Source organism: Aulostomus chinensis, chromosome 1 (genome assembly GCF_037954235.1).
Source record: "Aulostomus chinensis isolate RoL2024-O1b breed Wild chromosome 1, RoL_Achi_v1.0, whole genome shotgun sequence".
Lineage (NCBI taxonomy): Eukaryota > Metazoa > Chordata > Actinopteri > Syngnathiformes > Aulostomidae > Aulostomus > Aulostomus chinensis.
In genome coordinates this window covers 34,123,346-34,137,398 of record NC_141320.1, presented here as the reverse complement: position 1 = coordinate 34,137,398, position 14,053 = coordinate 34,123,346, and the positions used below count along the sequence as shown (strand labels likewise).

The 14,053-nt window shown below is 40.3% G+C and overlaps 1 protein-coding gene across 1 annotated transcript in view; it reads left to right on the top strand.

Moving 5' to 3' along the window:
• LOC147271392 (uncharacterized) overlaps positions 1 to 14,053 on the top strand; it is a 73,836-nt gene that overhangs the window by 35,815 nt on the left and 23,968 nt on the right. Inside the window, exons 2-3 of the mRNA XM_086202766.1 lie at positions 12,894 to 13,031; positions 13,830 to 13,918. Of these exons, the coding sequence (XP_086058892.1) occupies positions 12,894 to 13,031; positions 13,830 to 13,918 (227 nt within the window). The remainder of the gene's footprint in view (positions 1 to 12,893; positions 13,032 to 13,829; positions 13,919 to 14,053) is intronic.

The following is a 14,053-nucleotide window of genomic DNA, read 5'->3' as shown; positions in this document are numbered from 1 at the left end:
TGCTAAAAAACTCAAAATGATGCTAACAGTAATGTAGTGAAAGTTGCGAATAACCTAAAAATGAGGCTGACAGTAATGTATTAAGAGTTGCTAATAACCTCAAAATGATGCGACAGTGATGTCGGAAGAATTGCTAATAAACTCAAAATGATGCTAACAGTAATGTAGTGAAAGTTTCAATAACCTCAAAGTGATGCTGACATTCATGTGGTTAGAGTTGCAAGTAACCTAAAAATGATGCTGACAGTAATGTAGTAAGAGTTGCTAATAACCTAAAAATGATGCTAACAGTAACGTAGTGGTAGTTGCTCATAAACTCAGTGATGCTTACAGTAATGTAGTAAGAGTTGCTACTAACCTCAAAATGATGCGACAGTGATGTCGGAAGAATTGCTAATGATCTCAAAATGATGCGACAGTGATGTAGTAAGAATTGCTAATGAACTCAAAATGATGCGAACAGTAATGGAGTGAAAGTTTCAAATAACCTCAAAGTGATGCTGACAGTCATGTAGTAAGAGTTTCTCCGACCCTCAAAATAATGCGACAGTGATGTCGGAAGAATTGCTAATGATGTCAAAATGATGCGACAGTGATGGAGTAAGAATTGCTAATGAACTCAAAATGATGCTAACAGTAATGTGGTGAAAGTTTCAATAAACTCAAAGTGATGCTGACAGTCATGTAGTAAGAGTTAATACAAACCTCAAAATAATGCGACAGTGATGTAGTTAAAGTTGCTAAAAACCTCAAAATAATGCTACAGTGATGTCGGAAGAATTGCTAATCATCTCAAAATGATGTGACAGTGATGGAGTAAGAATTGCTAATGAACTCAAAATGATGCAAACAGTAATGTAGTGAAAGTTTCAAAAAACCTCAAAGTATTGCCGACAGTCATATGGTTATTGTTGCTACGAACCTTTCAATAATGCAACAGTAATGCAATGAAAGTTGCTACGAACCTCAAAATAATGCGACAGTGATGTCAGAAGAATTGCTAATGATCTCAAAATTATGCTAACAGTAACGTAGTGAAAGTTTCGAATAACCTCAAAGTGATGCTGACAGTCATGTAGTAAGTGTTGCTACGAACCTAAAAATATTGCAACAGTGATGTCGGAAGAATTGCTAATGATCTCAAAATGATGTGACAGTAATGTAGTGATAGTTGCTAATAACCTCAAAGTGATGCTGACAGTCATGTACTAAGAGTTGGTATGAACCTCAAAATATTGCGACAGTGATGTCGGAAGAATTGCTAATGAACTTAAAATGATGCTAACAGTAATGTAGTGGTCGTTGCTAATCAAGTCAGTGATGCTTACAGTAATGTAGTAAGTGTTTCGAACAACCTCAAAGTGATTGTGACAGTCATGTAGTAAGAGTTGCTACGAACCTCAAAATAATGCGACAGTGATGTCGGAAGAATTGCTAAAGATCTCAAAATGATGCGACAGTGATGTCAGAAGAATTGGTAATGATCTCAAAATGATGCTAACAGTAATGGAGTGAATGTTTCAAATAACCTCAAAGTGATGCTGACAGTCATGTCGTAAGAGTTGCTACGAACCTCAAAATAATGCGACAGTAATGTAGTAAAAGTTGCAACAAACCTCAAAATATTGCGACAGTGATGTCGGAAGAATTGCTAATGAACTCAAGATGATGCTAACAGTAATGGAGTGAAACTTTCGAATAACCTCAAAGTGATGCTTACAGTCATGTAGTAAGAGTTGCTAATGAACTCAATTTAATGCTACAGTGATGTCGTGAGAATTGCTCAAAAACTCAAAAGGATGCTAACAGTAATGTAGTGATAGTTGCTAATAAACTCAAAGTGATGCTGACAGTAATGTAGTAAGAGTTGCTACGAACCTCAAAATATTGCGACAGTGATGTCGGAAGAATTGCAAATGATCTCAAAATGATGCGACAGTGATGTAGTAAGAATTGCTAATGAACTCAAAATGATGCTAACAGTAATGTAGTGATAGTTGCTAATCAACTCAGTGATGCTTAGAGTAATGTAGGAAGACTTTCGAACAACCTCAAAGTGATGCTGACAGTCATTTAGTAAGAGTTGCGAATGAACTCAATTTAATGCTACAGTGATGTCGTGAGAATTGCTCAGGAACTCAAAATGATGCTAACAGTAATGTAGTGATAGTTGCTAATAAAGTCAAAGTGATGCTGAGAGTCATGTAGTCAGAGTTGCTACGAACCTCAATATAATGCGACAGTAATGTAGTAAAAGTCACTACGAACCTCAAAATATTGCGACAGTGATGTCGGAAGAATTGCTAATGAAGGTAAAATGATACTAACAGTAATGTAGTGGTAGTTGCTAATCAACTCAGTGATGCTTACAGTAATGTAGTAAGTGTTTCGAATAACCTCAAAGTGATGGTGACAGTCATGTAGGAAGAGTTGCTACGAACCTTAAAATAATGCAACAATAATGTAGTAAGAGTTGCTATGAACATCAAAATATTGCGACAGTGATGTCGGAAGAATTGCTAATGAACTCAAAATGATGCGACAGTGATGTCAGAATAATTGCTAATGAACTCAAAATGATGCTAACAGTAATGTAGTGATAGTTGCTAATCAACTCAGTGATGCTTACAGTAAAGTAGTAAGTGTTTCGAATAACCTCAAAGTGATGCTGACAGTCATGTAATAAGAGTTGCTACGAACCTCAAAATAATGCGACAGTGATGTCAGAAGAATCGCTAAAGATCTTAAAATGATGCGACAGTGATGTGGTAAGAATTGCTAATGAACTCAAAATGATGCTAACAGTAATGTAGTAAAAGTTGCTACGAACCTCAAAATATTGCGACAGTGATGTCGGAAGAATTGCTAATGAACTCAAGATGATGCTAACAGTAATGGAGTGAAACTTTCGAATAACCTCAAAGTGATGCTGACAGTCATGTAGTAAGTGTTGCTACGAACCTCAAAATAATGCGACAGTAATGTAGTAAAAGTTGCTACGAACCTCAAAATATTGCGACAGTGATGTCGGAAGAATTGCTAATGAACTCAAAATGATGCTAACAGTAATGTAGTGATAGTTGCTAAGAAACTCAGTGATGCTTACAGTAATGTAGTAAGTGTTTCGAATAACCTCAAAGTGATGCTGACAGTCATTAGGAAGAGTTGCTACGAACCTTAAAATAATGCAACAATAATGTAGTAAGAGTTGCTACGAACCTCAAAATAATGTGACAGTGATGTCAGAAGAATTGCTAATGATCTCAAAATGATGCGACAGTGACTTAGTAAGAATTGCTAATGAACTCAAAATGATGCTAACAGTAATGGAGTGATAGTTGCTAATCAACTCAGTGATGCTTACAGTAATGTAGTAAGTGTTTCGAATAACCTCAAAGTGATGCTGACAGTCATGTAGTAAGAGTTGCTACGGACCTCAATATAATTCGACAGTAATGTAGTAAAAGTCGCTACGAACCTCAAAATATTTCGACAGTGATGTCAGAAGAATTGCTAATGAACTAAAAATGATGCTAACAGTCATGTAGTGATAGTTGCTAATCAACTCAGTGATGCTTACAGTAATGTAGTAGGTGTTTCGAATAACCTCAAAGTGATGGTGACAGTCGTTAGGAAGAGTTGCTACGAACCTCAAAATAATACGACAGTGATGTCAGAAGAATTGCTAAAGATCTCAAAATGATGCAACAGTGATGTCGGAAGAATTGGTAATGATCTCAAAATGATGCTAACAGTAATGGAGTGAACGTTTCGAATAACCTCAAAGTGATGCTGACAGTCATGTAGTAAAAGTTGCTACGAATCTCAAAATATTGCTACAGTGATGTCGGAAGAATTGCTAATGAACTTAAAATGATGCTAACAGTAATGTAGTTGTACTTGCTAATCAAGTCAGTGATGTTACAGTAATGTAGTAAGTGTTTCGAACAACCTCAAAGTGATGCTGACAGTCATGTAGTAAGAGTTGCTACGAACCTTAAAATAATGAGAGAATAATATAGTAAGAGTTGCTACGAACCTCAAAATATTGTGAAAGTGATGTCGGAAGAATTGCTCATGATCTCAAAATGATGCGACAGTGATGTCAGAAGAATTGCTAACAAACTCAAAATGATGCTAACAGTAATGTAGTGAAAGTTGCGAGTAACCTAAAAATGAGGCTGACAGTAATGTATTAAGAGTTGCTAATAACCTCAAAATGATGCGACAGTGATGTCGGAAGAATTGCTAATGAATTCAAAATGATGCTAACAGTAATGTAGTGAAAGTTTCAATCACCTCAAAGTGATGCTGACAGTCATGTGGTTAGAGTTGCAAGTAACCTAAAAATGATGCTGACAGTAATGTAGTAAGAGTTGCTGATAACATCAAAATGATGCTAACAGTAATGTAGTGGTAGTTGCTAATAAACTCAGTGATGCTTACAGTAATGTAGTAAGAGTTGCTACTAACCTCAAAATGATGCGACAGTGATGTCGGACGAATTGCTAATGATCTCAAAATGATGCGACAGTGATGTAGTAAGAATTGCTACTGAACTCAAAATGATGCTAACAGTAATGGAGTGAATGTTTCAAATAACCTCAAAGTGATGATCACAGTCAAGTAGTAAGAGTTGCTACGAACCTCAAAATAATGCGACAGTGATGTCGGAAGAATTGCTAATGATCTCAAAATGATGCGACAGTGATGTCGGAAGAACTGCTAATGAACTCAAAATGATGCTAACAGTAATGGAGTGAAAGTTTCAAATAACCTCAAAGTGATGCTGACAGTCATGTAGTAAGAGTTGCTACGAACCTTAAAATAATGCAACAGTAATGCAGAGAAAGTTGCTACGAACCTCAAAATAATGCGACAGTGATGTCGGAAGAATTGCTATTAAACTCAGAATGATGCTAACAGTAATGTCGTGAAGGTTTCAAATAACCTCAAAGTGATGCTGACAGTCATGTAGTAAGAGTTGCTCCGGACCTCAAAATAATGTGACAGTGATGGAGTAAGAATTGCTAATGAACTCAAAATGATGCTAACAGTAATGTGGTGAAAGTTTCAATAAACTCAAAGTGATGCTGACAGTCATGTAGTAAGAGTTAATACGAACCTCAAAATAATGCGACAGTGATGTAGTAAAAGTTGCTAAAAACCTCAAAATAATGCTACAGTGATGTCGGAAGAATTGCTAATCATCTCAAAATGATGTGACAGTGATGGAGTAAGAATTGCTAATGAACTCAAAATGATGCTAACAGTAATGGAGTGAAAGTTTCAAAAAACCTCAAAGTATTGCTGACAGTCATGTAGTAAGTGTTGCTACGAACCTCAAAATAATGCGACAGTGATGTCGGAAGAATTGCTAATGAACTCAAAATGATGCTAAGAGTAATGTAGTGATAGTTGCTAATAACCTCAAAGTGATGCTGACAGTCATGTACTAAGAGTTGCTACGAACGTCAAAATAATGCGACAGTAATGTAGTAAAAGTTGCTACGAACCTCAAAATATTGCGACAGTGATGTCGGAAGAATTGCTAATGAACTTAAAATGATGCTAACAGTAATGTAGTGGTCCTTGCTAATCAAGTCAGTGATGCTTACAGCAATGTAGTAAGTGTTTCGAATAACCTTAAAGTGATTCTGACAGTCATGTAGTAAGAGTTGCTACGGACCTCAAAATAATGTGACAGTGATGTCAGAAGAATTGCTAATGATCTCAAAGTGATGCGACAGTGATTTAGTAAGAATTGCTAATGAACTCAAAATGATGCTAACAGTAATGGAGTGAAACTTTCGAATAACCTCAAAGTGATGCTGACAGTCATGTAGTAAGTGTTGCTACGAACCTCAAAATAATGCGACAGTAATGTAGTAAAAGTTGCTACGAACCTCAAAATATTGCGACAGTGATGTCGGAAGAATTGGTAATGAACTCAAGATGAAGCTAACAGTAATGTAGTGATAGTTGCTAATCAACTCAGTGATGCTTAAAGTAATGTAGTAAGTGTTTCGAATAACCTAAAAGTGATGCTGACAGTAATGTAGTAAGAGTTGCTACGAACCTAAAAATAATGTGACAGTAATGTAGTAAAAGTTGCTACGAACCTCAAAATATTGCGACAGTGATGTCGGAAGAATTGCTAAAGATCTCAAAATGATGCGACAGTGATTTAGTAAGAATTGCTAATGAACTCAAAATGATGCTAACAGTAATGGAGTGAAACTTTCGAATAACCTCAACGTGATGCTTACAGTCATGTAGTAAATGTTGCTACGACCCTCAAAATAATGCGACAGTAATGTAGTAAGAGTTGCTACGAACCTCAAAATAATGCGACAGTGATGTCGGAAGAATTGCTAAAGATCTCAAAATGATGCGACAGTGATGTCAGAAGAATTGGTAATGATCTCAAAATGATGCTAACAGTAATGGAGTGAACGTTTCCAATAACCTCAAAGTGATGCTGACAGTCATGTACTAAGAGTTGCAACTAATCCCAAAATAATGCAACAGTAATGTAGTACAAGTTGCTACGAACCTCAAAATATTGCGACAGTGATGTCGGAAGAATTGCTAATGAACTCAAGATGATGCTAACAGTAATGTAGTGAGAGTTGCTACGAACCTTTAAATAATGCAAAAATAGTGTAGTAAGAGTTGCGACGAACATCAAAATAATGCGAAAGTGATGTCGGAAGAATTGCTAATGATCTCAAAATGATGCGACACTGATGTAGTAAGAATTGCTAATGAACTAAAAATGATGCTGACAACAAAGGAGTGAAAGTTTCGAATAACCTCAAAGTGATGCTGACAGTCATGTAGTTAGAGTTGCTACTAACCTCAATTTAATGCTACAGTGATGTGGTGAGAGTTGATAGTAATTTCAAAATCACGCTGAAGTGATGTAATGAGAGTTGCTACTTACCTAAGAAATGATGCTACAGTGATGTGGTGAGAGTTGCTACGAATCTCAAAATGATGCTACAGTGATGTTATGACAGTTGCTACTAACCTAAGAAATTATGCTGACAGTGTTGTGGTGACAGTTGATAGTAATTTCAAAATCATGCTAAAGCGATGTCATGAGAGTTGCTTCTAACCAAACAAATGATGCTACAGTGATGTGGTGAGAGTTGCTACGAACCTCAAACTGATACTTCCAGTAATGTCGTGAGAGTTGCTACAAACCTCAAAATGATGCTGCAGTGATGTCATGGGAGTTGCTACTAACCTAAGAAATGATGCTACAGTTATATAATGAGAGTTGCTACAAATGTCAAAGTGATGCAACAGTGATGTAGTGAGAGTTGATAGTAATTTCAAAATCACGCTAAAGTGATGTCGTGAGAGTTGCTACGATCCTCAAAATGATGCTAAAGTGATGTAATAAGAGTTGCTACTTACCTGAGAAATGATGTTACAGTGATGTGGTGAGAGTTGCTACGAACCTCAAAATGATGCTAAAGTGATGTAATGAGAGTTGCTCCGAATCTCAAAATGATTCTAGAGTGATGTATTGAGAGTTGCTACTTACCTAAGAAATGATGCTGCAGTGATTTGGTGAGAGTTGCCACGAATCTTAAAATGATGCTACAGTAATGTCGTGAGAGTTGCGACTATCCTCAAAATGATGCGACAGTGATGTAGTGAGAGTTGCTACGATCCTCAAAATGATGCTACAGTGATGTTATGACAGTTGCTACTAACCTAAGAAATTATACTGACAGTGATGTGGTGAGAGTTGATAGTAATTTCAAAATCATGCTAAAGTGATGTCATGAGAGTTGCTTCTAACCGAAGAAATGATGCTACAGTGATGTCATGGGAGATGCTACTAACCTAAGAAATGATGCTACAGTGATGTAGTGAGAGTTGCTACAAACCTCAAAATGATGCTACAGTGATGTGGTGAGAGTTGCTATTAACCTAAGAAATGATGCGACAGTGATGTAATGAGAGTTGCGACAAACCTAAGAAGTGATGCGACAGTGATGTGGTGAGAGTTGATACTAATTTCAAAAAAATGCTAAAGTGGTGTCGTGAGAGTTGCTACGAACCGCAAAATGATGCTACAGTGATGTAATGAGAGTTGCTACTTACCTAAGAAATGATGCTACAGTGATGTGGTGAGAGTTGCTACGAACCTCAAAATGATGGTACAGTGATGTAATGACAGTTGCTAGGAATCTCAAAATGATGCTCCAGTAATGTCGTGAGAGTTGCGACTATCCTCAAAATGATGCGACAGTGATGTAATGAGAGTTGCTACAAATGTCCAAATGATGCTTAAGTGATGTAATGAGAGTGGCTACAAACCTAAGAAATGATGCTACAGTGATGTAATGAGAGTTGCTACAAATGACCAAATGATGCTAGAGTGATGTAATGAGATTTGCTACAAACCTAAGAAATTATGCTACAGACATGTGCTGAGAGTTGATAGTAATTTCAAAATCATGCTAAAGTGATGTAATGAGAGTTGCTACTTACCTGAGAAATGATGCGACAGTGATGTGGTGAGAGTTGCTACGAACCTCAAAATGATGCTACAGTGATGTAATGAGAGTTCCTATGAATCTCAAAATGATGCTGCAGTAATGTCGCGAGAGTTGCGACTATCCTCAAAATGATGCGACAGTGATGTATTGAGAGTTGCTACGATCCTCAAAATGATGCGACAGTGATGTGGTGAGAGTTGCTACGATCCTCAACATGAGGTGGCAATGATGTAGTGAGAGTTGACACAAATCTCAAAATGATGCTGACAGTGATGTAGTGAGAGTTGATACTAATCTCAAAATGATGCTAAAGTGATGAAATGAGAGTTGCGACAAATCTAAGAAGTGATGCTACAGTGATGTGGTGAGAGTTGATAGTAATTTCAAAATAACGCTAAAGCGGTGTAATGAGAGTTGCTACTTCCCTCAGAAATGATGCTACAGTGATGTCATGGGAGTTGCTACTGACCTAAGAAATGATGCTACAGTGATGAATTGAGAGTTGCTACAAATGTCAAAATGATGCGACTGATGTAGTGAGAGTTGCTACGATCCTCAAAATGATGCTACATTCATGTGGTGAGAGTTGATAGTAATTTCAAAATCATGCTAAAGTGATGTAATGAAAGTTGCTACATACCTAAGAAATGATGCTACAGTGATGTGGTGAGAGTTGCTACGAACCTCAAAATGATTCAACAGTGATGTAATGAGAGTTGCTACTAACCGAAGAAATGATGCTACAGTGATGTAGTGAGAGTTGCTACGAATCTCAAAATGATGCCACAGTGATGTAATGAGAGTTGCTACTTACCTAAGAAATGATGCTACAGTGATGTGGTGAGAGTTGCTACGAACCTCAAAATGATGGTACAGTGATGTAATGACAGTTGCTAGGAATCTCAAAATGATGCTACAGTAATGACGTGAGAGTTGCTACTATCCTAAAAATGATGCGACAGTGATGTGATAATTACGATGAAGCTCATAATGAAATTACAGTGATGTAGTGAGAGTTGCTACTAACCTCAAAATGATGTTGAAAGTGATGTAGTGAGAGTGGCTAAAAACCTCAAAAACGCTGCTATAGTGATGTCTTAAGAATTGCTACTAACCAAAGAAATGATGCTCCAGTGATGTGGTGAGAGTTGTTAATTACCTGAAAATGATGCGACAGTGATGTGGTGAGAGTTGATAGTAATTTAAAAATCACGCTAAAGTGATGTAATGAGTGTTGCTACTTACCTAAGAAATGATGCTACAGTGATGTGGTGAGAGTTGATAGTAATTTCAAAATCATGCTAAAGTGATGTCATGAGAGTTGCGACTTACCTAAGAAATGATGCTACAGTGATGTCATGGGAGTTGCTACTGACCTAAGAAATGATGCTACAGTGATGAATTGAGAGTTGCTACAAATGTCAAAATGATGCGACTGATGTAGTGAGAGTTGCTACGATCCTCAAAATGATGCTACATTCATGTGGTGAGAGTTGATAGTAATTTCAAAATCATGCTAAAGTGATGTAATGAAAGTTGCTACATACCTAAGAAATGATGCTACAGTGATGTGGTGAGAGTTGCTACGAACCTCAAAATGATTCAACAGTGATGTAATGAGAGTTGCTACTAACCGAAGAAATGATGCTACAGTGATGTAGTGAGAGTTGCTACGAATCTCAAAATGATGCTACAGTGATGTAATGAGAGTTGCTACTTACCTAAGAAATGATGCAACAGTGATGTGGTGAGAGTTGCTACGAACCTCAAAATAATGCTACAGTGATGTAATGACAGTTGCTAGGAATCTCAAAATGATGCGACAGTGATGTAGTGAGAGTTGCTACAAATGTCCAAATGATGCTTCAGTGATGTAATGAGAGTTGCTACAAATGACCAAATGATGCTAGAGTGATGTAATGAGATTTGCTACAAACCTAAGAAATTATGCTACAGACATGTGCTGAGAGTTGATAGTAATTTCAAAATCATGCTAAAGTGATGTAATGAGAGTTGCTACTTACCTGAGAAATGATGCGACAGTGATGTGGAGAGAGTTGCTACGAACCTCAAAATGATGCTACAGTGATGTAATGAGAGTTCCTACGAATCTCAAAATGATGCTGCAGTAATGTCGCGAGAGTTGCGACTATCCTCAAAATGATGCGACAGTGATGTAGTGAGAGTTGCTACGATCCTCAAAATGATGCGACAGTGATGTGGTGAGAGTTGCTACGATCCTTAAAATGAGGTGGCAATGATGTAGTGAGAGTTGACACAAATCTCAAAATGATGCTGACAGTGATGTAGTGAGAGTTGATACTAATCTCAAAATGATGCTAAAGTGATGTAATGAGAGTTGCTACAAATCTAAGAAGTGATGCTACAGTGATGTGGTGAGAGTTGATAGTAATTTCAAAATCATGCTAAAGTGATGTCATGGGAGTTGCTACTGACCTAAGAAATGATGCTACAGTGATGTAGTGAGAGTTGCTACGATCCTCAAAATGAGGTGGCAGTGATGTAATGAGAGTTGCTACTTACCTAAGAAATGATGCTACAGTGATGTGGTGAGAGTTGCTAGGAACCTCAAAATGATGCAGGGTGACTTTGTGGAAAGTCTTGCACTCCCAACACATTCATTCTCACTAATGCAGTGACAGGTCAGAGCCAAGGGAGCCTCCATGTCCACAGATGTCCACATGGCAGCTGGACTTCCTTTTTCACTCCTTCCCGTTCCTCCTGGTACTTTTTGGCCACCGTTTGTTTGATGGTCTGAAAATGACACCCAGAGTAAATCAATACATTGAAATTAAAGATGAAATAAACTGGAGATATCAACTACTGCTTTAGATCATTTCCACACAAACCTTTCTGGTTGGCAAACAAATGAGGCTCAAGGACCTGAACCAGTTCCCTGAACCCTTCCCTCTCAACAGTGCTGAGGGGCTGGCAGTCCTTCAGGATGAAATTCAGCAGAGCCTCATCCAGCATCTGCTTCCTGGAAGCTGGATGGTTAAAGATGAAGGAGAGAAGAAATGAATAGGAATTAATTCTCCATGAAGCAACTGTGAGTCAGTTGGAGAGTGGCTGTATACCTGAGTTCATCCTGGTGGATCTGGGACTTCATTCTCATGCCTGGCCCCATCATGGCTCAGCACTGAAGAGGTGCTTTTGTTGAGATGAGACGCTTCTGTCCAACAAATGCGACATTCAACCTGCAGAAAAGAACATGAGTACTCAGCTAAAAGTTCCTTTCTTCATGGTGACTGGTGTTTCTTAGTCTTAGACCACCAGGTTTCCAATGAGGTGTATCGGATACGTTGTTGTGTGCCGCTGAAATCCGTCCAATTCCGGCGTTGTTTCCTGATGAAATATGTTTGCCTTAAAGCTCATCAAAGTGTTGAACCACAATATCGTTCACCATAACTGAGTCAACTTCAAGATAACCTACTTCTACATTCCAGTCCCGGCTGCTCCTGTTCTGCTGCAGTCCAGAAAACAACAACCCGATACAATTGGCGCTCCTTCCCACAGCTCCGGCCCGGATCCGCATGGTTCCGCTGACTGTGAGACCGCTCCCTCCAGAGTGGCACAGCCCGATGGGGGTCCTTATCTGGCACGGGGGCGTAAAACAGGTGCGACTGCAAAGCCTGGTTTATTCTGCGTCGAGGGAACGCGTTGCTCTGCAATTCACCGCCAAGCCGCTAGGGGGTGTGGCTTTGTCTTTGTATTGTTTACGGGGCTCTTGTCGGATTCCTTGGTTTTCTTCCGGTCACAGACAACAATTGTTGGCCATTTGTCAGTCTTTGTAGTGCTGCGAATAATCCTTTCTTCGGCTTGGTCCATTTTTTCTTGAAGCTTTCACCACAGAAACTTTGAAAATGGCGGTGTTTTTGTGCTGCGACTGAACCGGAAATGACGTTCTGAGCAAACCAATCAAAGTCCTCGACGTTGACGTCACCACGCGTGGACGCGACACGGAGGCAGGATTTTGTTGGGGTTTTCGTCGACGCGACGCAGAAGCATAAATCAGGCTTTAGTGGTTTAGAATCTCACGCCAAGCCGGAGAACCAGGGTTTGAATCCGTCACGTGGTCACTGCCGGTCGGCGAGGCTTTGGACGTCACTAAATACGTCATCGATAACCGTTTTTCAAAACGAAATCCTGGATCACTCCACTCATCACTACCGCTGCTACCAGGTTAGCGAGTCTGGAGTGGCACAGAGAACAGAGCTTGGACTCTGCTCGTTTTGAAGAAGACGAAGAAGAAAAGAAGCGGAAGGCCTCGGTCTTTGTCTCCTGAAGGCTGAGTGGCGCCGGTAGAACCTCAACATGTGCGCCGCGCAGCTGCTGAGGGTGTCGGTCCAGGAGCGGATCCTCGCCGCCGCTGAAGACTTCCTGCTGCAGCTGGGAGAAGGAGACTCAGCGGCTGGAGTCCCGGTGCTGAGAGCGCTGCTCACCGAGCGGCTGGCGGCGGCCGCGGAGCAGATCGTGGCTCTGCTGGAGGAAACCGTGGCGGAGTACGAGCGAGAGAACCGCCGGCAGAGGTTGCTGCTCGATGCCGTGCTGAAGCCCCGAGTCAGGCTGGACAGAGCAGGTGAGTCCCCCCACACTGACCAGGAGAACCGAGAGACCGCACTCCTGCCAGCAAGTGTCTCCTGTCTGGTTGTGTCCGTAATCCGGGTCATTGTGTTCAGACCGTCTGAGCAGGAGTGGAACAACGTAGAAGTGTTTAGTAGTTGACTGCTATTCGGTGTTGGTGGAGCCGTTAAACCTCCAAAGGCCCGGGACGCGCTGGGTGCCATCTTGGCTGCGTCCCGCCCAACAAGTAGGTGGCGCCGTCCGGTTTCCGGGGGTCAGATCCAACTTTGCTCAGCTCCAACCCAGACTGTCACTGTCAGGATTGTTGTGTCAGAAAGAGGTGGAGGAGAGGAATCAGTGATGGAGACTCAGGTATGGATGGAGAACCTCTTGATTCACAGCAGCCCTGCTAACAACACAGTCAGAGATGTCTTCCAACGAGACAGAACACAGCTTTATACTGAAGACAGGCTGTGTGTGTGTGTGTGTGTGTGTGTGTGTGTGTGTGTGTGTGTGTGTGTGTGTGTGTGTGTGTGTGTGTCTCCTCTTTTTATCTGGTGGTTGACATGTTGAGCATCAGTACAGGTCACCTCTGGTTCTAGTATTTGTGAATATTCTCAGTTTTCCAGGTCATCCTAATTCTCAAGCCAGGCAGCTGGACTCTCCTCTTGTAAGTGAAGACGTTTGGCCTCTCATCCAAGAAGCTCCTTCAGTTCTAAAATTCAGTGGAAGTATCAGGAACAGAACCACCCCAGGGGGTGGAGGCAAAAACAAGTGGTGGTCAGGCCAGAACGAGAGGCTCATCAGGTGGAGATGTGAGTCCTTGGCCTCAGTTCTGGGTCGTTACCCTCCCAGCCCTCTTGGGGGGTCGTTCAGGTCACCTGAATGAAGGCGTGAAGGCTGGCTGCACCTCCTGGGGAGGGTCTGAGGACAGCATTGTAGGTGGGTGC